The sequence below is a fragment of the Phocoena sinus genome, chromosome 11 (assembly GCF_008692025.1).
Source record: "Phocoena sinus isolate mPhoSin1 chromosome 11, mPhoSin1.pri, whole genome shotgun sequence".
NCBI classification, from domain to species: Eukaryota; Metazoa; Chordata; class Mammalia; order Artiodactyla; family Phocoenidae; genus Phocoena; species Phocoena sinus.
This window is the reverse complement of record NC_045773.1, coordinates 98,920,822-98,946,768: the sequence shown is the minus strand read 5'-3', so window position 1 is coordinate 98,946,768 and position 25,947 is coordinate 98,920,822. Positions and strand designations below refer to the sequence as shown.

The window sequence follows — 25,947 nt, the reverse complement described above, 5'->3', positions numbered from 1 at the left end:
TGGATTGTTGTTTCTGGCAGGCGAATGTTGGAAACGACCTTGATTCAATTTACAGTGGGACTGGTTCACACAGCGAGATATTATGTAGCCATAAAGTCTGTTGCCATGGAAAACTGTCTTAATGACATGGAGAAATGTTCCCGATCTGCCATCTTCTACCAAGTGCAGAATGCAGGTTACCAAGCCGCGTAGAGCCTGCCCCTCAAACTGCAAGGACTAAGTGTTGGGAGTGCACAGAACCAGAGGGTCCAGACGGTGCATCTTCCTGGAACATAAAGGTTCCTGGAGCATGAAGATAGGGAGTGGTGGAAGCAGCACTATTTCTTTGAAAATTAAAACAGCTATATCGTGGCCTAGAATGCATACGTTCTTGAATGACCAAAGAAATTTCACACTCACATGTGGTATTGCTTTGGCAACTCCTTCACTGATTCATTGGTGAGACTGAGCAATTTCAACATAGAGTGGAATTTCTTTTAATAAAGCTAGGGGGGAAAATATATATGCTTAAATGTTAACTGTTAATCTTTGGGCGCTGGGCTTGTAGGTAATTAAAATTTTACCTGTGGTTTCTACTGTGAACATGTATTATTTTAAGTTATATTTAATAGAAAACAATTTTTAAGTTCCCTGTAAATAAGAAACTACTCAGCCTCCAAGTTCACACTTAGATACCAGGATTGAATCAGTCCTTGTGACAGGCCCTTTTTTTTTTTTTTTTTGCGGTACACGGACCTCTCACTGTTGTGGCCTCTCCCGTTGCGGGGCACAGGCTCCGGATGCGCAGGCTCGGTGGCCATGGCTCACGGGCCCAGCCGCTCCGCGGCATGTGGGATCTTCCCGGACCGGGGCACGAACCCGTATCCCCTGCATCGGCAGGCGGACTCTCAACCACTGCGCCACCAGGGAAGCCCAGTGACAGGCCCTTTTAATCTCTGTTCTCTTATTTACAGGTTCTGGATATTGTCTCCCCTCTCTTCCCTTTTTTTCCCATTACTTCAGTTTGTGCATTGCACCAGTCTGAGTGCTAAGCCTTGTACTTAACCTTTCCCTCTCTTGAGACACTAAGCCCAAAATGAAATTCCTGGAACCAGTTTAATGTTGGTCTTGGCTCTTTATTATACACTTGGGGGTAAATGAACATTCTCACATTTTAAATCTAGAAACCAGTCAAATTAGAAAAATGCATTTAATTTGTTATTTATAATAATGAAAAATATGTTGTAGAGAGGTTAGAAACAAAAGCAAAAATGCAGATTATATAGACTTTATTTTATCCAGTGACTTTGTCCTATTTCAAATGCCTTTTTTAAAAAAATAAATTTATTTTTTTATTTACTTTATTTTTGGCTGCATTGGGTCTTCGTTGCTGCACGCGGTCTTTTCTCTAGTTGCGGCGAGCGGGGGCTACTCTTCGTTGTGGTGTGCGGGCTTATTTCTGTGGCTTCTCATTGCAGAGCACGGGCTCTAGGCGCACGGACTTCAGTGGTTGTAGCTCGTAGGCTCTAGAGCGCAGGCTCAGTAGTTGTGGCGCACAGGCTGAGTTGCTCCGCGGCATGTGGGATCTTCCTGGACCAGGGCTCGAACCCTTGTCTCTCCTGCATTGGCAGGTGGATTCTTAACCACTGTGCCACCAGGGAAACCCTCAAATGCCTTTTTAAAAAACTTCTTGGGCAAATTTGATTGATCCTTCCCTTCCCTTATGGTACTCCCCTAAGTATTGATACTTTAATAGTTAACTATGTGACTTCCTTGGTGGTGCAGTGGTTAAGAATCCATCTGCCAATGCAGGGGATCTGGGTTTGATCCCTGGTCAGGGAAGATCCCACATGCCTCAGAGCAATCCCACATGCCCATGCGCCACAACTACTGAGCCTGTGCTCTAGAGCCTGCAAGCCACAACTACTGAGCTCACGTGCCACAACTACTGAAGCCTGCGTGCCTAGAGCCCGTGCTCCGCAACAAGAGAAGCCACCGCAATGAGTCCACACACTGCAACGAAGAGTAGCCCTGCTCACCGCAACTAGAGAAAGCCGCCATGCAGCAACAAAGACCCAACGCAGCCATAAATTAATTAATTAACTAATTAATACTAAGGGAGAAAACGTTATGAACCTTAGGCTTGTACTTATAATTAGAGCTTTAGTCTCTGGAACTCATTTCTTCCAGGCAAATCGACAGACTCCCAGTTGCAATTCAGCCAAAATGTCTACTCCATCAGACAAGGTCTTACGGAAATTTGAGAATAAAATTAATCTAGGTGAGTTTTTAAGATACATTTCCTCACTGGGCTATGAGAAAATTCTTCAAAAACCACAAAGTGTTATAAAATTTTATTAGATTAGGCAATGGATATATTCTGTGTTACTGACTAAATACCAATGCTTAGAGAAGATTAAAAACTTAGTCATTTAAAAACATGGCTTCAAGGAAAGACTTTAACTTATACATTTTTAGTTGTGTTTTCTCTCCTGTTGTAGAAATACGAAGTTACAGATACCCATTCAAGTTATTGTCTGTTTTGTATTAGATTTTGTAGTAAGATTATCTCGTAGTAGGATGTTGAAAACACTAGGTATAATTACGTTTTGTTTTACACGAAACTTTTTGTGTGGCGTTAATCATTTAGTGAGCTATTGAAAGCAAGGAATCAGAATGTGGATTTGAAGCCACTTGGGAAATGCAGGGTCATCTTTCTCTCGTAGACGCTGACTATTACAGACCTGGTACAGCATCTCTCATATCTCATCATTTCCTATCATAGGCCCGTAATTTGAAATGAAACTGACATTTAAAAAATTAACTTGGAATACAGGCAGTTATATTATCTATGTTAGTCGTACAAAACATTTTAAAATGTCTGAAATTCAACATACGCAGGTAAAGTAGTTTTGAGAGATTTCTGGATCTAGATTTTTATGGCTCAGAAATGACGGCTGTGGTGATGAAAGTGACAACTCTTGATAGTAAGGAAGCACAACTTAGCGCTTGCCCTTAAAAACATTAAACACTTTTTTCATTACTACAATAGATACTATGTATAATAAAATATTTAGAAAATGGAGAAGGTGGAAAGTATGCTAGTCAGAAACTTTTGTCTTACATGTTGTTTATGTTGTGGGGTTTTTTTGTTTTTTTTAGAAAAACTAAACGTTACTGATTCTGTCATAAACAAAGTCACGGGAAAGTTTAGACAAAAGGAAGCAGATATGTAAGTAATATTTCAAGTATATAAAATAAATAAAACAAAGCCTGGCTGGTAGGAACTAATTCTAGACAAAGTAGTAGCATCTTTGTCATAATTCTTTTGCAAAGGATGTTCCTTTGTGTACCTGAACCAATTCTTTTTTTTTTTTTTTTAAGTTTAAATGAGGGTATCCTATGCCTTTGTAGGTTGAAAATATTACATGAGTTTTCTTAAGAAATCTGTGCTAAAACTATAATCTTGTGAAATTCACAAATGTGCTCTCAGGAGGGGAACAGTGTTTGTACATTACAGTTTGAACTGGAATGTTAGAGTATAAAAATGTTCCCTTTTTAGAACTTATTAAGAATTGTTCCCTTCCATGGAATATTTTTTAAAATGTAAGGGCAGATTTAAAACTAAATAGTGATACAACAGAGAACAGTTTTCATTTACAACTCTGTTCCCAAAGCCAAATGTTTAAGATCTGGCTAACCTATTGCTAATGGCTCTAAGGCATTAACAGTATACTATAGAAAGTGACACTAAGATCATATAAATGGCAGTGTTAGAACTGAACTTAAAAACCAGTTTTCTTCTAGGTTATTGTCATGCCCAAGGGATACCAGCTTTTTGAGAAACAGCATTTCTTATTTCATTCAAGTGTCTGTTTGAATCTTTGTTAATAGTTTAGGTTAGTCTGTGAATTGAGTCACTTAGGGTGAGCCGAAGCCATCAGAGCCTGCATTTTAATGCAGTGACTGTCCTGAAATGATAAAAACTTGTGTCTTTGTAGAAAAGGACTCTGAAGAGAAAGCATTGTATATGACTTTAATTCTATACTAATATAATCATTAAAGGTCTAAGGACCGTAATTACAGACTTGATGTTTTCTTTTTTCTGACATAGTTCACTTTATCCCACTGCTCTACTTACTTAATGCTTCTGAAACATGGATGGCGTTTTTTTTTTTTTTCTTACTGCAGATATGCTCCTTTTGCCCCTAGGGAACTGAATTGCTTATTAAGGGGAAATGAAGTTTCACAAAGTGATGAAACTATGATGAGGTCGTGAAGCGTGTTATTGAAGGAACTACCTGCTTAGGAATTTCATGGAACGATGTACATTTAGAAACTTTTGATTTTGGCTTCTCTGAATTTTGAGTGTCACTTCTGTTCCTTTGGTTCTGCCTTAGGTATCGCATCAAAGATAAGTCGGACAGAGCAACTGTAGAACAGGTACAGTTGAAATGTGTTGCAAGCTCTTATTTTAAAGTAGCATTTCTTCTGTCTTTGAGTTGTAATTTGCTTTCATTCTTCTTGCTTAATGCTAATGTCACCTAGAACTGCTTCTATGTAAAATTGCTCCTTCTTTGAGTTTAGAGAGCTACATTCTGCTTTATTTCTAATAGGACTATTAATAGATAAATTAGAATCATGCCCCCCTTCTGTGGCCCTGTGAAGCCACCACGCAATGCTTTCATCTTCTGGGGGGAAGCAGAATTGACTATAAGACCAGAAATCTTTTCTTTTGTCTTAAACAAGGTCTGCAGGGATTTTGTGAGCCTTTCCAGGTGGTGAGTCAGGTATCACCCACAAAGCGTGTGTGTGTGAGAGAGAGGGGGGTAGACAGATAATGCCTTCAAATTTTCAATTAGAATCCCTTACTTGGTTTAGAAGTTATGCTTGTTTTATTCTTTATTCACGAATAGGGAAAAATCAGCCCCTGATTTTCCCACAGGTCGAGGGTTGTAATTGGGTATTAGGATTGGCCCAGATTTTGGTTGTGAAGAGAGTGATAAAAGAGGTCAGAACGTTGCTGCTGCTGCCTACCACGCTCCCCGACCCGTACATATATGCACAAACACGTTTCGAATAGTAGCCTCTTCGCCCTACAGGTTCTTGGTTTAAGACACAAGCACGCATTCTCTCCACCTCCATCCCAAGGGAGTCACACCCAACCTGAGCTCCAACCCATTTGTGCAAATGAAGAATTCCACCCTCAGTCTGGCAGGAGCAGGTCAGGTCTGGGATCTGTGTCTTTGTTTTCCTCTGATTTATTTATTTTGTGTATTTTGTGACTGAGAACGAAGTGTGGTCCAACTCAGAGAGATGAGGCAGCTTTCATTTTCAAAGACCCTGAAATCCTTTTTCTCTTGGGAAATTAATTTTGAACAAGAGTGTGTATCTTGAGTCTTAAACTGTCTTTTAAAAATCTGTATTTGTAAGTTGACTTGCCTCTCCTGTGTCTCTTCCCCTATTTTGTTTTCAGCTCTTTGGGCCCATTGCTCCTTCCTGGGCCTCTCGCCTGGCTCCCCAGCGATCTTGCAGAAGCCCAGTCTCTGCACAGATTCCCGCTCACCCAGCTTACTTGCCCTCTGTCTGCCTGTGCTCAGAGGAGCAGCAGCTACTGCCTCTTTACACACTTTCCTTTCATTCTGCTCTAGTTGCCGTGGTTGTAGTTTGCTGTTAGTCCTCCAGTCTTACAAGGTTGTTTTGTTTCTGTTAACCTTAGGTTTCTTGTGCGTCCACAGCCACCTCGTTGAAGGGTAGGCCCTGAACTATAGTTAGTTCTGGCCACTTTCACTGTCCCCTGCCTGGAGCTGGAGGGCTGCCTGCGCCCAAGGAGCCGCTGGCGCTGGCCCTGGGAATTGCATGTAAATGTGCAGCTGCCTTAGTTTCCTGTGTGAACAGCCTCAGGCTTTAAATTCGTTGCCTTCCGTTTGTCAAAGAGAATTTGAGGGTCCTTTGTACTCAAGATTGACTGCTCTGACTTTGAAGGAGAGCCTTTCCCTGATCTACTCATCTCTAGCAGGGGTCTGTGAACTCTTTCTTTAAAGGGCTAAATAATAAATACTTTAGACGTTGTGGGCTACAATTTTTTTAATAAATTTTTTTTTCTACTTATTTATTTTTGGCTGCGTTGGGTCTTCGTTGCTGCGCGTGGGCTTTCTCTAGTTGCGGCGAGCAGGGACCACTCTTCATTGCAGGGGCTTCTCTTTGTTGTGGAGCACAGGCTCCAGGCGCCAGGGCTTCAGTAGCTGTGGCACGCGGGCTCAGTAGTTGTGGCTCCCGGGTTTAGATGTGGGATCTTCCCAGACCAGGGCTTGAACTGTGTCCCCTGCATTGGTAAGCGGATTCTTAACCACTGTGCCACCAGGGAAGTCCCTTTAATAAATATTTTTAAAATTAAAAGCCATTTTCAGCTTTCAGGCTATAGAAAAACAGGCTGTGGCTGATTTGACTTGTGAACTGTAGGATGCTGGTTGCCGCTTTAAAGCTTCTTATCCAGTGCAGCCGCCACGGAGCTTGTGTGGTGCGGCTAGCATGACTTGCAACGTGCTAGAAATGCACGCGCACACCAGGTTTTGAAGGGTTTGTGTAAAAAACAGAGTGTTAAATCTCTCCCTAATAACTTTTTCTATTGATTACATATTGAAATGATAATGTTTCAGATGTATTGGGTTAGATAAAATCTATTCAGATTAATTTCACCTGTTTACCGAGGACTGGAAAAGACAATTTCCTCTGATTTGATTGTGTTTCTGTTAGCTAACATTGGTCTAGAGTCAGTTTCAGCTTCTCTTGGACTTGGTAGCCTTTGATTGCACGACTGAATGAACTTGCTGGTTTCTTGTCTCTTTGGTTCCTTTGGTCTCACCTCACATTTTATTCACTAAAAATGAGAGTGAACAAAAGCACCGCAATAGTGACTCTTCTTTAGTCGAGCAGGATTGCATAGTGCCCTTGCTCTTCAGTCTCTTGTCTAGCGCTTCAGTGAGAAATATTTGGTACTCTCTGAACTTTGTATTTCTTGCATTTCTTTTTAGGTGTTGGATCCCAGAACACGAATGATACTGTTCAAGATGTTGACGAGAGGAATCATATCAGAGATCAATGGCTGCATTAGCACAGGAAAAGAAGTGAGCAATCCTTGGGATGCCTGATGCTTCCATGTTAGTTTTCTGATTTCAGGTACCAGGTGAAACTAAGGCACTTAGTAAATAGATCGTGCCTTTAAAAAGAAAAGAAAAAACAAAAACCCCATATACAAGCCAGGATAGTTTAATCAGTGCCATTTCTTAAAAATGGCTTTATTACATGCTATATAAAATAGATAACTAATAAGGACCTGCTGTATAGCACAGGGAACTCTACTCAATACTCTGTAATGGCCTATATGGGAAAAGAATCTAAAAAAAAGGGATATATGTATAACTGAATCAATTTGCTGTACAGTAGAAACTAACACAACATTGTAAGTCAACTATACTCCAATAAAAATCTTTTTTAAATGGCTTTATTAATGTTTATGGCCGGGTAGGAAATTGGGCGTGTAAGGACTTTGGTCCTGGGTCATGGAGTCCATCCAGGTGTTCCCAGCAGTGAGTTCAGATGGTCAGACGGTTACTGCTGGGACAGGGGGTCATGGTCTAGTTTCTGTTAGCCAAGAAATGTCCTTCTCATTGTTTTCTTTATGTATGTCATGCTGCTTTTCTATTAGCAACTCATTCTGTGGGAAGCAGTTCTCAGTAAAATTCACTTTACAAATCATGAGATGTAAGAATGTCTTCAGATATTTTCCACGTACTTGAAATACAGAAGTGTTTGAAAGCACTTCTCACGTGTATGTATGTATGTATGTGTATATTTATTTATTTTTTATTGAAGTATAGTTGATTTTCAGTGTTGTCCTAGTTTCAGGTGTACAGCAGAGTGATTCAGTTATATATACACACACACATATATTTATATATATTTTTATATATATACTTTTTCAGTTTCTTTTCCCATATAGGGTATTAAAAATATCGAGTAGAGTTCCCTGTGCTCTACAGTAGGTCCTTGTTGGTTGTCTGTTTTATATATAGTAGTGTGTATCTGTTAATCCCAAATTCCTAATTTATCCCCCTCTTCCCCACCTTTCCCCTTTGGTAACCGTAAGTTTGTTTTCTGTGTCTGTCTCACGTGTGTTTAAATCGGCCTTTACTATACATGCAAGTTGGAGGTATACTTACTGTACCTTTTGGTGTGATGTTTTATGTTTTAATTCACATATTCAAAAGAGGATGGTGTTCCTTACGCACAGAATTTCAGTTCCTTACGCACAGAATTTCGGTTCACTTGACTTTTTTTTTTTTAACCTTTGAGGATAGACTCAAATAGATTGCAAAAGTAAAATACTACTTAGAGCTATTTAACACAAACTTAAGTTTCTTTGTTTTTGACTTAAAATAGGCTAATGTATATCATGCTCGCACAGCAAACGGAGAGAGCAGAGCAATCAAAATTTATAAAACTTCTATTTTGGTGTTCAAAGACCGGGATAAGTATGTCAGTGGGGAATTCAGGTGAGCTCAGGGTTCTTTTTTTTCTTCCCCAGGTGACTTGATTTCTGTATCCTAAAAATAAAAACTAGAATAATGGAATGATTGAAATAGCAAATATTTTTCTCACTCAAGGTTTCGTCATGGCTACTGTAAAGGCAACCCCAGGAAAATGGTGAAAACGTGGGCGGAAAAGGAAATGAGGAACTTAATCAGGTGACTGTCCGGGGCGTGTGTGTCTGTGCTGTGTCTGCATGTCAGCCTCAGAGCTTTCCTCCCAGCAGGTCCTGGTGTGGTTCAGTCCAAAGATAGGGTCTTGTAGAGCTCCGTTAGATCTGCGGAGGTGAGCAGAGGAAACGCATTTCCAAGCGAATAGGAGCTACCTTCTCTCTCCCGTTTTACGAAACCATTACAGGAGAATTATGCCCCGACTTACATTTATTCTGCAAGGCTGGGTCATGTGAAAAGCCTTGGGAGCCGTGTGAAAAGGTTTAGAATTCATACTGAGGGTGATAAATAGCCGTTACAGGATTTGAAGCAGGGAAGTGACACAATCAGGTGGTGAGAATAACGTGTCATTTTTTTTATAGGTGTTGGAGTTTTAGGCAATTTTGTTAGGCCCTAAGCTCTTTATCGTAGTTTCCTCTTCTTCAGTCCCATTTTGGACACATTTCTATATTCTTTGTTTGCATTGGCACCTTTGTATCAAGTAAAGGCATCTGAGATCAAGTTTCCTCAATTGAAGTGTTAAATTGGAAGGTTTTTTTCTCCCTTTCAGATATCTTTTAACTTTTTATATGCTATACATAGGTGCCCTACGTTGGATATTGTAGTAGTATTCAGCAAAGGTCACTTGTTTTGAAAGTCCTTCTGAAATCTCCTTATGCTCCGTTTGCGACTGGCTATGAGTTCACGATTTTTATTCATCATCGTTGACACTGATCAACTCAAAAGATAATTGCAGACATATCTGCTGTATTTCATTGGTTCTAAGGCGCCCGTTTCTTCACAGTTTGACATCTCTGGCATCGAACTATGCCATGGAGGCTATGGGATGTCCTAGTTGAATTGCTGGTGTTTTGCCATTCTTGGTGACGCGTAACGGTGCCGCTTAAAATCACAGGTGCCTTAGAGTTTATGAAATAAAATAATACGGTCGAGAGGCCTGGGTGCTGTTTCCTCACGGCACTGCTAGTCTTGTGTACTGCAGCTGTTGTAAGTTGTTTTCGATGACTTGTTTCAGCTTTTCGTTTATCTGTTTTTGTATCACAGGCTAAACACGGCAGAGATCCCGTGCCCAGAACCTATCCTGCTGCGAAGTCACGTTCTCGTCATGAGTTTCATCGGCAAAGACGACATGTGAGTGTGTAGGACGCCTAATAATTACACGCCCAGAACTGTATTTTTAAGAGCTTTGAATTATCCAACATGTGAATATTTCCCATTTAAATAGCTCCTTGGCGTCTTGTAATATTTTTAATGAATCTTTCCCACTCTATTAGTGCATAGAGTCACTAATTTGTTCTACTGTTTCTAAGTCCCAAAATGCTTCAGAATAACAAAGCTCACCTTGTTTTGGGGGGAATGTCTCATACAGTCAGCTGGAAAAGCATCTGTTTGTGGACAGCTTTTTATTGATAGAACCGTATCTCTGGAGCGAAGCACATTGTTCAGTGATGATTGGTAGAAGGAAAAATAACGGATAACAATGTTAGGAAGCAAGAAGACCTGTTCTGGGTCCGTTTATCTGAGTTGTTCACTTATTTTTGTCAAGGCCAGCGCCGCTCTTGAAAAACGTCCAGTTATCGAATCCAAGGCTCGGAGTTGTATGCGCAGGTGATCGAGTACATGAGGAGAATGTACCAGGACGCCATGCTCGTGCACGCGGATCTCAGTGAATTCAACATGCTGTGAGTGGTGTGGCCCACGCGCACCTCCCAGCAGTCACCTCATGTCCTTTGGGGAAATGAACTTAAATCCCCGTCCAAGAAGTCCTGCTAAATTCCCCAGTTGTAGAGTTGGCTTCCACGGGTTCACGGGATAGGATGTGTTCCCTGCCTTTGTGGCCTCAGTCTACAGAATTGACCACTCTGATGGTTAGCAGAGCTAAAGGACTTGGGAAATTTCTCAGTTTTCATCTCTTGTTAGTCAAAGTGGCTCTTCTTACCCACCTCATTCATTTTATTAGTTATTTCCATTGCTACTAAAGTAGAAATGTTTAAACGAGAGTGTGGGCGAGCCGTGGTGTGCCCTAGCCCCGCGTGCCCGGCCCTCATGCCAGCCTGGAGGCAGCGTGCAGCTCACCCCCGGCGCGCCTGGCCCGCAGGTACCAGGGCGGAGGCGTGTGCATCATTGACGTTTCTCAGTCCGTGGAGCATGACCACTCCGCATGCCTGGAGTTCTTGAGGAAGGACTGCGCCAACGTCAACGGTGAGTGGACACTGGGATTGTCCCCCAACTTGTTTGCGCCGGTGCTTTTCACTCTGATAAACCGTTGACAGAGAATCTTAGCACGAAATCGTTTGATGCAGTGATACTGACACCAGTGTGGGTCATGGGGTATTTTTATCTGTTTGTTTTTCTATGAAGGGGTTGGATTTACAACCTCTTCGCTCGCAAAGCTCTCACGAATGTCTTCCCGTGACAGGTTTCTTTCTGAAGCACGGGGTCGCCGTGATGACTGTGCGAGAGCTCTTTGAATTCGTCACGGATCCGTCAGTTACACACGAGAACGTGGACGCATATCTGGCAAAGGTGAGGTGGGGCCAGGACGGGAGGAACAGACAATAGCGGTAGCGATTGCACTTCTGAGGGACTCAGGGCTATTAGGCATGACTTTTATTCATCATGACAGCTTCCAGAGACTGTCTCCTGATTTCACAGGTGGGGAATCAAGCTGTAGTAAAAAAGCCGTTGGTAAAGCCAGGTTTCTTGACTTTAACCATCAGCAAGATACACAGGCTGTCAAATTTGTGAATGTATAGTAAGAAACCTGTTAGCTTTGGGTCATTCATTCCTTTCCCTTGTTTCTCAGAGGCCTTTTTGCATCCCAGAACTTTTAAAATTGTGGTAAAATACACACAGCATAAAATTTACCATTTTGACCATTTTTAAGTGTGTGGTTCAGTGGCATTAAGTACACTGTTGTGTGTCCATTACCACCATCCATCCATGGAACCTTTTGCATCTTGTAAAACAAATTCTGTCCCTGTTAAACACTAACTCTCAGTCCCTCCCTTTCCCAAGCCCCTTCTGCTTCGTGTATGACACCTACTGTAGGTACCTCGTATAAGTGGAATCATACAGTATTTGTCTTTTTTTGGCTGACTTATTTCACTGAGCGTAATGCCCTAAAGGTTCATCCATGGTGTAGCATGGCACCGCATTTCCTTCCTTTTGAAGGTTGAATAATCTTCCATTGTGTGTATAGACCACATTTTATCTGTTCATCCCTTGATGTGTACTTGGGTTGTGTCTACATTTTGGCTGTTGTGAATAACGCTGCTGTGAACATGGGTGTGCAAATATCTCTTCAAGACCCTGCTTTCAGTTCTTTTGGGTGTATACCTGCGAGTGGGATTGCTGGATAATATGGTCATTCTACTTTTAGTTTTTGAGGAACCGCCATACCGTTTTCCCTAGTGGCTGCACCATTTTACACTGTCACCAGCAGGCTGCCTGGGTTCCAGTTTCTCCATGTTCTTACATCCTCACCAACACTCGTTATTTTCTGGTTTTATTTTTTGTTTTGTTTTTTGAGTAGCTGATGGGTGGGAGGTGGGGTCTTGCAATTTTGATTGACATTTTCCTAATGATTAGTGATGTTGAGCATCTTTTCATGTGCTTGTTGGCCATTTGTATGTCTTTGGAATGTCTATTCAGGTCTGCCCATTTTTTAATTAGATTGTTTTTTTGTTGTTGAATTATAGAAGTTCTTTATATATTTAGGAGATTATTAACCCCTTGTCTGATATATGATTTGCAGATGTTTTTTTCCCGTTCCATGGGCTGCCTTTTCACTCTGTTGACCACACCCTTGGATGCACAGAGGTTTTTAGTTCTGATGTCCAGCTTATCTGTTTTTGCTTTTGTTGCCTCTCAATCGTAGAATACTGAACACATGGCCCCTGAACAGGTGTTCAGGTTCATCCCACCTTTTCACACTCTCCCCTTTCCCTGGAACGCCTTCCCATTTCTACCTTTGCTTGTCTTGCTCTGCCTAGGGAACTTCAAAGCTCAATTCAGAAAGCTCTCGAGGAGAAATCAGGCAGAAATCATTGTTTCCATAGGTATATTTTCTATATTATCTAACTCTGTAACAGACGTAGTCCTGCTTATCACATTAAGTTCTTTTGAATTTTGTCACCCTCTGCTAGGCTATGAACTCTTAAGGGACAAGATTTTATTCTGTATCACTGGTAGCTACTCAGTACCTGGCACAGAGGAAATAATCACGTTAATTGAATAAGTAAATATCACATCACTTTTATTCTTAAACTCTTTTTTTTTAAACATAACTTTCTTTTTATATAATTTTTTAAAATTTATTTATTATTTATTTACTATTTTATTTTTGCTGTGTTGGGTCTTCGTTTCTGCGCGAGGGCTTTCTCTAGTTGCGGCAAGCGAGGGCCACTCTTCATCACGATGCGCAGGCCTCTCACTACCGCGGCCTCGAGCACAGGCTCCAGATGCGCAGGCTTAGTAGTTGTGGCTCACAGGCCTAGTTGCTCCACGGCATGTGGGATCTTCCCAGACCAGGGCTCGAACCCGTGTCCCCTGCATTGGCAGGCAGATTCTCAACCACTGCGCCACCAGGGAAGCCCCCTTCTTAAACTCTTTAACACTAATTTTAATGTGTGAACTTAAAAAACTCTAGTACCACTGTTGTTTGCTTTCCTCTGTGTATTCTAAATAGGTTAGAGTAACAAATCTTAAGTTTTACAAGCCAAAAGAATCTATAGAATCTTTGTCACCTTCTTAGTGTCGGTCATTGTTTGCTCAAAGAGCTTTCTTTGGGGCTCTGTCGTGCGGCGGCGTTAGAGCCGTGGACTCAAGGTGAGCGGACCCTCCCGCTCCTCTGTGATCCCCTTCGTGGACGGCTCAAGAATTGAGGAAGGGTTCTTGCTTTCGGTGTCAGTTTTCGTTTAATAAATATTTTTGTTAATCGTTTAAAAATTAGTCAAAATGGTATTACTCTTGAGGAAGAGTCTAGGGATGCCCTGAGGCTAGACGAGTTTGATTTATACTGTTAAGCTCTGGGTTCGATGACAGCCTTTTTGGTGAGCTCTACCATGGAGAGCTAACCTGTACCACTGGAGGACACGGAGGGTGAAGGGCTGTACCCAGAGAGGCTAGAACAGCTTTCCACTAAAATTGGGGAATGGATGTGGGTTGAATGTAAAGGAAAGTGATTTTTGTTTTCTTTCCAAGGCTATGGAAATAGCATCTCAAAGGACCAAGGAGGAAAGGTCCAGCCAAGATCATGTGGATGAAGAGGTAAGATGTATTATCTGTTTACTGACTTAGGAAACACTTGTGTCTTGAGGTCTTTTTTTTATATTGCTGGGGCATGATCTTAATTTTAATAGATAAGCAGTTTTTTTAAATGATGGTATTTCCTTGAGACATAACATGTTACACGATTCAGCCGCACGAGGTTGTGTAACTTACATCCCATTACATCCTTCCACTCAGTGACCTGTTAGCCCCTCGTCCTGCGTGGAGAACATTTTTACAGAACCCCTTGGAGGACGTGATTCAAGAAGGAAGAGCCTGTTTTAGTTTGCTAATGTGAATTTTTTTTTTTTTTTTCCCGGTACGCGGGCCTCTCACTGTTGCGGCCTCTCCCGTCGCGGAGCACAGGCTCCGGACGCGCAGGCTCAGCGGCCATGGCTCACGGGCCCAGCCACTCCGCGGCATGTGGGATCTTCCCGGACCGGGGCACGAACCCGCGTCCCCTGCATCGGCAGGCGGACTCTCAACCACTGCGCCACCAGGGAAGCCCGCTAATGTGAATTTTTAAGTGATTTAAATGTTGCTTTCAGTAACACTGTAGATTTTAAAGACTCATGTTTGGTAAAAAGGAAGACTTTTTTAAAATCTTGGGAGTCAGTATATTTTTTTGTGAAGGTGATCCATAGTAGGCTTTTAAAAAATAATAATTCTCACAGCTATCGTGTGTGGTGTGATGGGTGAATATAAGATACCCGATACACATCAGCTGTGGCGCAGGGTAGATGGTGCTCCCATGAAAGAGCCCCTTCCTTTGTTAGGCATAGCCAGGGAGTGCTTGCTCACGGCAACTCCTTTCTCTCCCATCAGAAAGGCTTTATGGAATACAGACGAGGGGAGAGCAGTGTTATTCTAAGGGTAACCGTATATCAGAGCTGAGGGTGACGACGGTGATAAGTTCCTCTGTGACTTGATGGGGTGAGGATGCTGAGTGCACGGGAGAAGTATGTGAATAAGTCTCCATTGTACTTTTCCTCTGCGTCTGTTAGGTGTTTAAGCGAGCTTATATTCCTAGAACCTTGAATGAAGTGAAGAATTATGAGAGGGATGTGGATATAATGATGAAATTGAAGGAAGAGGACATGGCCATGAACGCCCAGCAGGACAACGTGAGTCACTGGTTTGTCTTCAGCAAGTAAGCTCACCGCGGAAGCTGCCAGCCCAGACCTGCCGTCTTGAGTGTCGGCCTCTAAGCTAGCGCGACGGCTCATTCCCTTCACATTAGCAAACCCTCTGCGCACATTGCTTGTAAAGGGAATCAATCCCCTGGTCTTTGTGAAAGGAAATGACACACTTGAATGAGTCCAACAGACTATAATTGCAGGAAAAGGAAGATTTGTATAGAAGTCTAGGCTATAAATGGTTATTATACTAGCTTCACTAACACGTGTTTCAGAGTCTGGAAAATTTTTTTCTGCTTAAGGGCCAGATAGTAAATATTTAAGGCTTCGCAGGCCAAGAAGCAAAACTGAGGCTATTATGTGGGTTGTTATATAACAAGAGAGAAAAAACTTCCCCCAAATTTTTGATGAAATTAAAAATACTTTAATAATAATTGAAAACACACAACTTTTCATGATACAGGTCTACTAATGAGAGAAGAATGGAGTTATTTGGGGGGGGAGGAGAAAACATTACATTTAGTTGAGATTCAGAGTTAGGGCTTTCTATCATCGAATTGATTGCCACTGTTTATCCTTACAAACCACCAGGCCGCAGGTCAGATTTGGCCTGTGGGCCAGAGTCTGCTGACGCCCGCTGTGCCTGTGGGTGAGAACCACACCCATGCTACACACTCTCTGTGTCCCATGAGATAAATGTTAGGCACCTTTTTATAATCACACAAGGTATCATTTAGACCACAGTGTTCTTTCTTCGTATCGCCGTGTACTTCCGTGTCCAGTTTTATGTTGATTCTTGTTTTTTTCCTTTTGGTTTCAAGATTCTATACCAAACTGTCACGGGACTGAAGAAGGATTTGTCAGGAGTTCAGAAGGTATGCAGAACATGTGTTACTGTTCATTTACTTGAAAACTCTTTCGAAGGATATAAAATTTCATGTCAGGTATTACTGGATTAACAAGAGGTGTGATGTTACTAGTACAGATGCTTCCAAAGCCCATGGGCATCTTCAGAAATGCCCTTTTTATGTTCGCTCTTCTTAACCATGAGACTGAAATGTGGAATGCGTAGTTTATTCTTCATCCTGCCCCTGAATTGCTCTGTTATTGTAGCTGAGGCATCGATTCTTTTGTATCCTGTTCTTCATTTGTGAAGTTATTAACAAATAACCATGTGCTTGTTGATGTTTCTACAACCAACTTAAGCAACAGTGAGGTCTGGTCTCATCCCAGCGCACAGGCTGTTGAAGGGCTAGTCATGCTGTCTCCCAGTGCAGATTCCTGTAGTGTTTTTCATCTTAAAGCAACTTTGTTTTGTCTTACAGTTTCAAACGGCAGGGATTGATTCTTATTTAAGCAATAATAAAGGTAGTTTCTTACTTCTTTTAATATTCTTTTTTTAAAAGAAAAATAGTCGATTGATTGATGGATTTGGCCGCGTCAGGTCTTAGTTGCAGCATGTGGGGTTCTTTTGTTGTGGCGTGGGCTCCAGGGAGCGTGGGCTCTGTAGTTTGCGGCATGTGGGCTCTCTGGTTGAGGCGCGTGAACTCAGCAGTTGTGGCACGCGGGCTTAGTTGCTCCGCGGCATGTGTGATCTTAGTTCCCCGACCAGGGATTGAACCCACGTCCCCTGCATTGGAAGGCGAATTCTTAATCACTGGGCCACCAGGGAAGTCCCACTTCTTTTAATATTCTTAATGAAAGGCTTGAATATGAAGGATCACAGTTTACATTCTGAAAATTGAGTGTGTTTTTTTGGTGGGAAGAATTGGACTAGGAGAATTCTGGGTTTTATGCAGCAGGTGTGATGGGGTAGGTGTGCTTTGAATTCCAGAGCAGGAAGATGGTGCTATAACTGGCTGGAAAGCCTTTCCGTACAATCGCCTTTTAAAGATCTGTTTTTTTCCTTATGAAAAGAAAACCTCGTGGTTTTAAAAATGCTTCCTCCTGCTTTAAAAACTGCTAAATTTGGACTTCTCTGGTGGCGCAGTGGTTAAGAATCCGCCTGCCAATGCAGGGGACATGGGTTCGAGCCCTGGTCCGCGAAGATCCCACATGCCACAGAGCAACTAAGCCCATGCGCCACAACTACTGAGCCTGCACTCTAGAGCCCGTGAGCCACAACTACTGAGCCCGTGTGCCACAGCTACTGAAGCCTCTGCGCCTAGAGCCTGTGCTGTACAACAAGAGAAGCCACCGCAATAAGAAGTCCGTGCACTGCAACAAAGACCCAATGTGGCCAAAAATTTAATTAATTAATTATTTTAGAAACTGCTAAATTTCAGGGAAAAAGTGAATGTTTCTCTTGTTTAAATATCGTGTTCCCTCTTGATTGGATTAACAAGTGTTAAATGAAATTTAATTCGTAGGAAATCGACTGTGAAGTTATCCAAAATAACTTCACTTTTTACTTCTGTGTGTATTTCGCCTCTTTCCAAATCCCAGCTCGACCCTCCTGATTTCCTGCAGGAGGTAGAGCGGTCCTATTGTTGATCTAGGTCACCCAGTGAAGCCCCAGTCCCTGTGTTTGGGTACGTCCTTGAGCCGTCCGGGAACGGCTCCTTGAGGCGTCCTCCCTGACGTTGATTCCATTGTTTTGATGTTTCAATACAGGATGTCATTTTTCAAAGTCTGTCTGTAAGGCTGAAATCTGATTTTTGGCCTTAACACATTTAATACCAATAGATAACTGACTGGTTTAGAATAACATGGTCCTCTGATATTTTCAAGGTCCCTGCACTCCTAGAAAATCAAATTAAGGAAAGTCAAGTTAAGGAAAAGACTTGTTCTGATTCAGAAGATGCCAGAAGCTCTCAGTGTTCTGACACAGACTCTGAAGACCAGGGAGACAACGCCTGCTCCAGAAAGCCCACCGCTGACCTTGAAGTTGATAAAAAGGTTAGCCACAAACTTAGATTCCCTTGTTTGTCAGTACGACAGCACAGCCCCTCAAGGCTCTCTGCTCAGATACCTGGATCATAGTTGCTGAACACATTGGTCAGTAAGTCCCTCCACCTGAAGTTTTAGTTCCCAAGCGTGAACTTTGCTTTTGGTGGTAACATCAGCTAGAGATTGGGCTTCTACTAAAAGCTCCTTGGGCACTGCCTAGAGAGAGGGCACACTAGTTTCAGTGCATTGATGAAAAGTGGTGGTCATGCACTTGAAGAACAAATGATGCTGGAGTTGCCCCATGGTGAAATACCAAAAAAACCATTTCAGGGGCGTTACAGCCCAGCTCCCTGTTTCCAGAATCTGTTTCTTTCCACTCCTGGCCGTGGATATAAGAGATGCTACTGATGAAACAGTCCATAATGGCTAACTGTTACTCTTTAGTCTTAGCCTGATCCTTTAAACCTTATAGAGTGAGGGTTCCAAGACTTCTGAGAGACATACCCAAACTCCCTAGCAACACGTTCTCTTTGGCTCTCTTCAAATTTCTATTAAGAAATCTTAAAGATAACTTTCATCCCAAATTCTACCACGAAACCATTATCATTTTCAATTTTTTTTCTGTGATGCTCACTTTTTACCTTTTTACATATATTTTAAAATTTAGTTCTGGGGCTTCCCTGGTGGCACGGTGGTTAAGAATCCACCTGCGCCAATGCAGGGGACACGGGTTCGAGCCCTGGTCCGCGAAGATCCCACATGCCGCAGAGCAGCTAAGCCCGTGCGCCACAACTACTGAGCCTGTGCTCTAGAGTCCACGTGCCACAACTACTGGAGCCACGCACCTAGAGCCCGTGCTCTGCAACAAGAGAAGCCACTGCAGTGAGAAGCCCGCACACGCAATGAAGAGTAGCCCCTGCTCACCACAACTAGAGAAAGCCCTCACGCAGCAACAAAGACCCAACGCAGCCAAAAATAAATAATTGATTAATTTGTTAAAAAATTTAGTTGTAATAATATGAATACTCAGAATGAATTAAATTTGCAAATTTTTTACTTTTTGTTTTTGTTTTTACAGGAAAGAAAAAAGATGGTCAAGGAAGCCCAGAGAGAGAAAAGAAAAAACAAAGTTCCTAAACATGTGAAAAAAAGAAAGGAGAAGACAGCCAAGACGAAAAGGAGCAAATAGAACCAGAACTGTATGACATGCAGTGATTTCCCATCACCTGCTCTCTGAGCTGCATCTGGAGGATGGGTTATTGATTTTAACTGAATGGTTATTACTGCAGTGTCCTCGTGGACGGATTCACCGTGTTTTCCTGTAATTATGTAAACAGCTCTAAGCTCTAGTGTCTAGGTCTAGTCCCTAGCTCTTTATTGGTATTGATAGAGGACTGTTTAAGCTACTATTTTAATGAAGAACTTTATACAATTTCACTTTTGTATATATTTTCTCCTGCAGTTTGGGTTTTGAAGCATCGTAACTGTTTAAATGTATTGAGCAGTTATGTAACGGCACTTTGGACAAACTTGGGCAAATTGTTTTGCTTTGTTTGTAACGTGCCAAAGACCCATCTGAAATCATTTGATCGTAAGGCCACGGTTTCTATAAAAGGGGGTTCACTGATTAGAGAATTCAGTTGTTGATATAATTGTTCATCACAACTTTGTTCTATGTACATTGATGATTATTTACAATAAGTTACTCTTCATCTTCCGTATTCTTTTTTGAGCTAGGACCTCCTAGTTTATAAGCTATTTCACATTCAACTATGAGATCTGTTCATTCATTCATCAAATATTTGAGTATTTTAGGTGCGAGGGATACAGCAGTGAGTCAAAAGCAATTTCCATAGATAAACCTAGTTTCCCTGAAACCGAAGCTTGCACCTGCTTGTTTGAGAGTCAGTGGGTTATTGAGGGAGGGGCGGGTCTACTGGATAAAGCAGACAAAAGTTACTACCTTCAGCTGGTTTGCGTTTTAATAGGAAGACAAGGCATTAAAATAAGTAAAAAGTAGTCTATCAGCAGGTAATATATTCCAGGAGAGGGGAAGAAATAATGTAGAGAAGAGAATGCCTGGGGCGGTGGGAGAGTGCAGGTTTAAAACAGGCCACGCTGAGAGGCCATATTTGGGCAAATATTTGAAGGATGTGAGTCATGTGCATATCGGGAGAGAAGAGCATTCCAGGCAAAGCAAACAGCAAGTGCAAAGGCCCCGAGGCAGAAGTGTGTCTGAAATGTTCCAGAAACAGGGAGCTAGAGCATCGTAACCACGGGGGGAAGTAGATCACGTGGTGGTATGTGCCTGGAAGGTTTTGAGCAGAGGAATGGTGTAATCTCACTTCTGTTTTGAAAGGGTCGCGATCCCTTTGGCTTCCAGGAAAATGGACTATGGGACGGGTGGGGATGGGCAGGCGGCTGGGTATGTACCGTGGTACCCACGTGACAGGTGACGGAGGCTCGGTCCAGGATGGTAGCAGTAAGACATGGAGAGAAGCGGTTGGATTCTAGGTAAAAGCAGGCACGGTGAACTGGATGTGCCATGAGAAGTGCCGATTTTAGTCCTTGAATCAAGGCAATTTCCATAGATAAACCTAGTTTCCCTTAAACTGAAGCTTGCACCTGCTTGTTTGAGAATCTGTGGGTTATTTGAAGGGGGGGGGGGGGGTCAATTGAGCTTTTAAAGTTTTAAGTCAAATATATTACGTTCATAATAGCCTCTCTTCCTGACTTGAAACAAGTTCAAAATACGAAGTATAATTTCAGTGAAACACAATTGTATGTCCTCTAAAATATTCTACAGTTAACACAACCAAAGAGAAAACTAAAAATTAGGCGGAGCAATCCAGTACACCTTGGGGGATTCATCTGCAGGACCCCCCAGTTCTCTCATGGGTTGGGTCTTACCTCCAGCCAGGCGTGTTTGAATCAGGTTGTCGGGCTCCGCAGTGCCATCTTTGGTGAATCGAATGCAATCACTAGGCTTGGATTCAGTTTCACGGGGCAAAAGTGGTGTCGGCAGGACGGACACTCATTACCTGCTACCGGGAGGAAGTGGCTTGTGACGTGCCGGGATTTGGGACTGTGGGGGATTCTAATTTGAGGAGCCTTTTTCTGACAGCTTGCTCATGTGGCTGTTTCCCCGTCTGGGTTCTGGGCTGTAGCTGTGGCTGAGTGGGAACCACTCGTAGCATTCTTGCCAAACTGGTCTGAAACCGTTTGCCTTGTTTGTTTCTTGCCAGGAGGTCTGGAGGAGCCTCTTTGTAGGCAAACTTAACAGGGCTACTTTCTGGCTTTGACTGCAATAGAATTTTGAGCACTTGACAGGTTTTAGTGTCCCTGGATTATTGGTTGTGCAAGTGACTTTCCATTTGGAGAGGTGAGCTTTGGGGTCTCTTGATCCAAAGGCTGGGACATCATTTTGTCGGTTACTGATGTATCTGGTTTTCTGTCCTATTTTGTTGATTTTCTAATCCCTTCAAAAATGCAGGTGTGGGCTTCCCTGGTGGCGCAGTGGTTGAGAGTCCACCTGCCGATGCAGGGGACACAGGTTCGTGCCCCAGTCCGGGAAGATCCCACGTGCCGTGGAGCGGCTGGGCCCGTGAGCCATGGCTGTTGAGCCTGTGCGTCCGGAGCCTGTGCTCCGCAACGGGAGAGGCCGCAGCAGTGAGAGGCCCGCGTACCAGAAAAAAACAAAAAAAAAACAAAAACAAAATGCAGGTGTTTCTAAAAGTTTACTGTGAGGAATCTGGTTGATTTCGTTGAAGCACAAAATCCCAGCTATTTGCTCTGCGCCTCTACTTACTTTTCCTTTGATGAAGCAGTTTAGGAACAGAACTTGCCCTGGCCCAGGAGCTCCAGCATTTGAGCCTGGCCTTGGAGTGAATAGGTGGGCACAGTGGCAGCTGGCTGCCTAGGTCTGATCAAATGCGAATCCACGTTTGGGGCTGACATCACTTTTTCTTTAGCTTTCTCTACTCCTTGATGAAGACGGACTCAATCGGTTGAAGAACTTTGTAGTTTGGTACTAAGACTTGTTGGAGAAGAGCTCTCCTTTTCATGGGTTTCTGCTGAATTCTGTGCAAGCAGCTTGTTTCTTGGTTGCAGGCCTATCCTGTTTTGTGGCTATGATTTCATTCACCTTTTGGCTCAAAATGAAGAGATGAAGATGTTCGTCTAGAAGCTGGTAAAAATGCACTTGAAGGACATCTCAAATGTCATGGGCTCTGAATGTTGACATTTCTAAAAATCCTTTTGGTTTTCAAGAGCTTGACAGATTTTCTAATTTTTAGTTGTTTATACACATATAAGTAAAGACCAGGACATTCATTCAGAGCTTGACTTTGACTTCTGGGGTTTACTTTTTGATGATGAAAGGGTCGCATGAATCAGCAGGTATGGTCTGCTGGTATGGTCAAGGTATGTATGGTCTCCTGTGAAGATTTCCTGTGACCACATCAAATGGCTAAGATTTTCAACCTTTGGTGATCATAAAACAAGAGCTCTCCATGTTCTGTCTCTTGAATTGGATTAGGTTATTACATTCCTAATCCATTTTGGTTGGAGTTTTGGGGGGTGTTTTTGGTTTTTTTGGGTTTTTTTGCAGTACACGGGCCTCTCACTGTTGCGGCCTCTCCCGTTGCGGAGCACAGGCTCCGGACGCGCAGGCTCAGCAGCCATGGCTAACGGGCCGAGCTGCTCCGCGGCACGTGGGATCTTCCCGGACCGGGGCACGAACCCGTGTCCCTTACATCGGCAGGCGGGACTCTCAACCACTTGCGCCACCAGGGAAGCCCTTGGTTGGAGTTTTTAACTTCCATATCCTTTGGGTTTGTGTTACCTTGGACATCAGGGCTTTTATTAGTGCTCCAGGGGAAATTATAGTGTTGTGTCTGAAATCATTTAAGCTAGTTTCCAAAGGGAAAGGTACCTTTCTTGCGTCTGTGTTCTCCAGAGATCTTAGTCACGGTTGGTGGTGCTGTGGGAACCTCTGGGCTTGAACTTGGAGAATGAAGACTTGAACTCGCGGAATTTTTGCTTTTTGGCTTTCCTTCATTTTCTGTGTCACTCCACATCCTGCTTTGACTGCTGGCAGGCCGCGATCGTGAGGAGGTGGCCCTCGTACCGCCTGGAATAGCCACACACCCACAAAATCCTTTCTCTCTCCTTTTTTCCCAGAATGGCAAGGGCATCATCTGTGTGTGAGCACAGCTATTTCTAGCTCTCTGAGAGCTTTCTACCCCTTATCAACGCACCTTAATAATTTTAAGGCCGAGCAACGTAATCATCTCGGGGTGAAATGTTAACCTTTACACATTTTCTGCATAGCTGCCTTGGAGTCCTAAACTTGTCAGTGAAAAAGTGGTGGGTCCTTGGGGTCCCAGTGCAGCATCTGGAGAGGCGGGCAGGCAGAGGATGGGCTGTTTAAAGGATGCATGGGGGTTGCCCTTGAGGGTAGCAACTGCACTACAGCCGTGGGCTTGAGTGGCTGCATAGGGGAGCATCAGAGGCTTAGGTCAGGGAACTGAGGCCAGGGTTTTGGAAGAACCATCTGTGTTAGGACAGGGCCTAGTTTTAGAGTCAGTGAGTGACATGCCTGAATCTTCAGTGGGCTGGGAGAGGGGTGACGCGGACGCCTGTAATGTAGTGGGGAGGTGAGTGGTGTCGGACGACGTCAGTGCCCTCCGGAGAGCCAGGGTTTAAATGGGGCAAGGAGAGGGGAACCCTCAGAGAAGACGTTGAGGATACGAGGCTTCTTGCTGGTGTCTGACCCCACGTGGGTTCCAGACGGCACTGGGGGGAGTGTTTCAGGATGGAGAAGAGTAGGAAAAGCCCCGTTGTGGGGTTGGATGCTTCTGGGTCTGAGGACCTGACCCTGTTAAGTAGGCAAATGCCACAAGCACATGGAGATAAAGAGTAGTGCCTGCCTCGTGGAGTTACTGTGAAGGACACAGGAGAGCTACGGGGAGCTTGGCAAGGGCTGGATCAGGTTGGTGAACCCGGACTCAGGCATTCAAGATGGAACAGTCCGACCCCTTGGTGTTCCTGCAGTGATGTGAAAAGAGGTTCACAGAACCTAGAAGGTATCTTGCCTCCCCCCAGAAACGTTGAACCTCAATCCATGTCGCCGCCAGCTGTAGTCAGCAGTTTACAAAGTATACAGCTCACAGGAACAGGATAAATGATGCTGGGAGGATAGAGTCAACCGAATTCAGAATAAGGGGGAAAAAAAAGAAGAGGGAGAGCTATGATAAAGAGGTCTAAGAGACATATTTCCCAATGCTGTGGATTTCACTTGGATCCTGATTAGATCAAACCAACTGCAAAAAGATGGACTGTTTGGGGCTTTCTTTTTAGACAAATAGGGAAACCTAAAAGTGGAGGAGGTGTTAGATGATAGTAAGGGATTGTTCATTTTACTGGATGTGATAGTGGTATTATATTTAAAAGTGGTTCTCTCAGAGTATGGACTGAAGTCTTTATGGGTGAGATGGATAGAAAAGCCTGTGACTGTTTCAAAATTCTCCGTCCTTGACCAGCTCCTAAAGGAAAGTGGTGGATGAAGCAGAAATAGCAGGAGGCCAGTAGTTGCTAAAGCAGAGGAATGGGTATGTAGGGATTTACTCTACTCCTCTCTCTGTAACAGTTTCTGTAAGAAAGAAGGGTTTTTTTTTTTTACTGAGTCAAAGTAAATATATTAAGTACTTAAAACAGGGCTTGTCACGTAGTAGTTACCGTATTACACAAGTATCTATATTTTTATTTTACTCGTTATTCTTAAGTAACTTTTTTTGCCCAGGCATCAAGGTTTAATCATCTGGGCCAAAGAAGTAGGTCTAAGGTAGAACTGTGATGGCTTCTGGTACTGGCCCAGCTCGGCAGTGTCACTTGAAATGTCACTTGAATGTGAAGGCAGTTCGAGAACTTGTATATTGAACAAATGCTGACAGAAGTTTTAGTGCTGCCAAGCCTGACCCTTGTTTTAACATATGTCACCTTCTCAGTGGCCTGTCCTAACCACTCTGTCTGGATTTGCAGTCTGCCCCCTTAACTAAGGCCCCTACACGCCTTATTGCCTTTGCTTTGCATAGTTTTTCGAAAGCTCCTCTCACTAACTTACAGGTAGACCTCGTTTTATTGCGCTTCACAGGTAATTGCGGTTTTTACAAATTGAAGGTTTGTGGCACCCTCTGTTGATCACGTGTCTGGGCCATTTTTCCAACAGCATTTGCTCGCTTTGTGACTCTGTGTTACATATTTTGATAGTTCTCAAAATCTTTGAAACCCTCCACCAGCAAAAAGATTACATCTCGCTGATAACTCAGATGATGGTTAACTTCTTTTAGCAATAAAGGATTGTTTAATCACCTTTTTTAGACACAATGCTATTGCACACTTATAGACTACAGTCTAGTGTAAACATCACTTTTTTATGCATTGGGAAACCAAAAAATCCATGTGACTCGCTTTACGGCGCTACTCGCTTTATTTGGTGGTCTGTAGCCGAGCCCACGGTATGTCCGAGCTCTGCCTGTACTTACATGCTGAGTTTTCTCATAAGTATTGTGTGTCTTCCCTCACCTCCCAACCTCTTCCTAGAATGTAAGCTCCACAGGGGCAGGGATTTTTATCTTGGTTCAGTCTTGTATCCCAGCACCTAGAATTGTGTCTGAAATACCATAAATGCTCAATAAATATTTAAGGGAATAATACATTGTGTTTTTAAAGGTGGAGCTGTGACATCCAATTGGATACACACACCACCACCACCCCATGAGGATAAAAATGAAGACTAGAGGTTTATGTGCATTGACTTGTGCCCTCTAGCCCTCCCTTCAGTGACCGGGGGTGCCCACTGTAAGGTGACCGACCTACGCCTGGGGGCTACAGCGCTGCCCCTGCACAGCCCT

At 43.1% G+C, this 25,947-nt stretch overlaps 1 protein-coding gene across 1 annotated transcript in view; it reads left to right on the top strand.

The window, feature by feature from the left end:
• The window catches only part of RIOK1 (RIO kinase 1), a 30,625-nt gene extending 4,878 nt beyond the window's left edge, over positions 1-25,747 (top strand). The window contains 17 exon segments of the mRNA XM_032648357.1: positions 2,170-2,260; positions 3,142-3,211; positions 4,380-4,422; positions 7,014-7,106; positions 8,422-8,534; positions 8,646-8,726; positions 9,783-9,869; positions 10,285-10,320; positions 10,322-10,420; positions 10,837-10,940; positions 11,158-11,264; positions 13,944-14,009; positions 15,014-15,133; positions 15,967-16,020; positions 17,876-18,043; positions 19,113-21,527; positions 22,826-25,747. Of these exon segments, the coding sequence (XP_032504248.1) occupies positions 2,170-2,260; positions 3,142-3,211; positions 4,380-4,422; positions 7,014-7,106; positions 8,422-8,534; positions 8,646-8,726; positions 9,783-9,869; positions 10,285-10,320; positions 10,322-10,420; positions 10,837-10,940; positions 11,158-11,264; positions 13,944-14,009; positions 15,014-15,133; positions 15,967-16,020; positions 17,876-18,043; positions 19,113-19,223 (1,443 nt within the window). The 3' untranslated portion in view covers positions 19,224-21,527; positions 22,826-25,747.
• Positions 25,748-25,947: the final 200 nt, after the last annotated feature.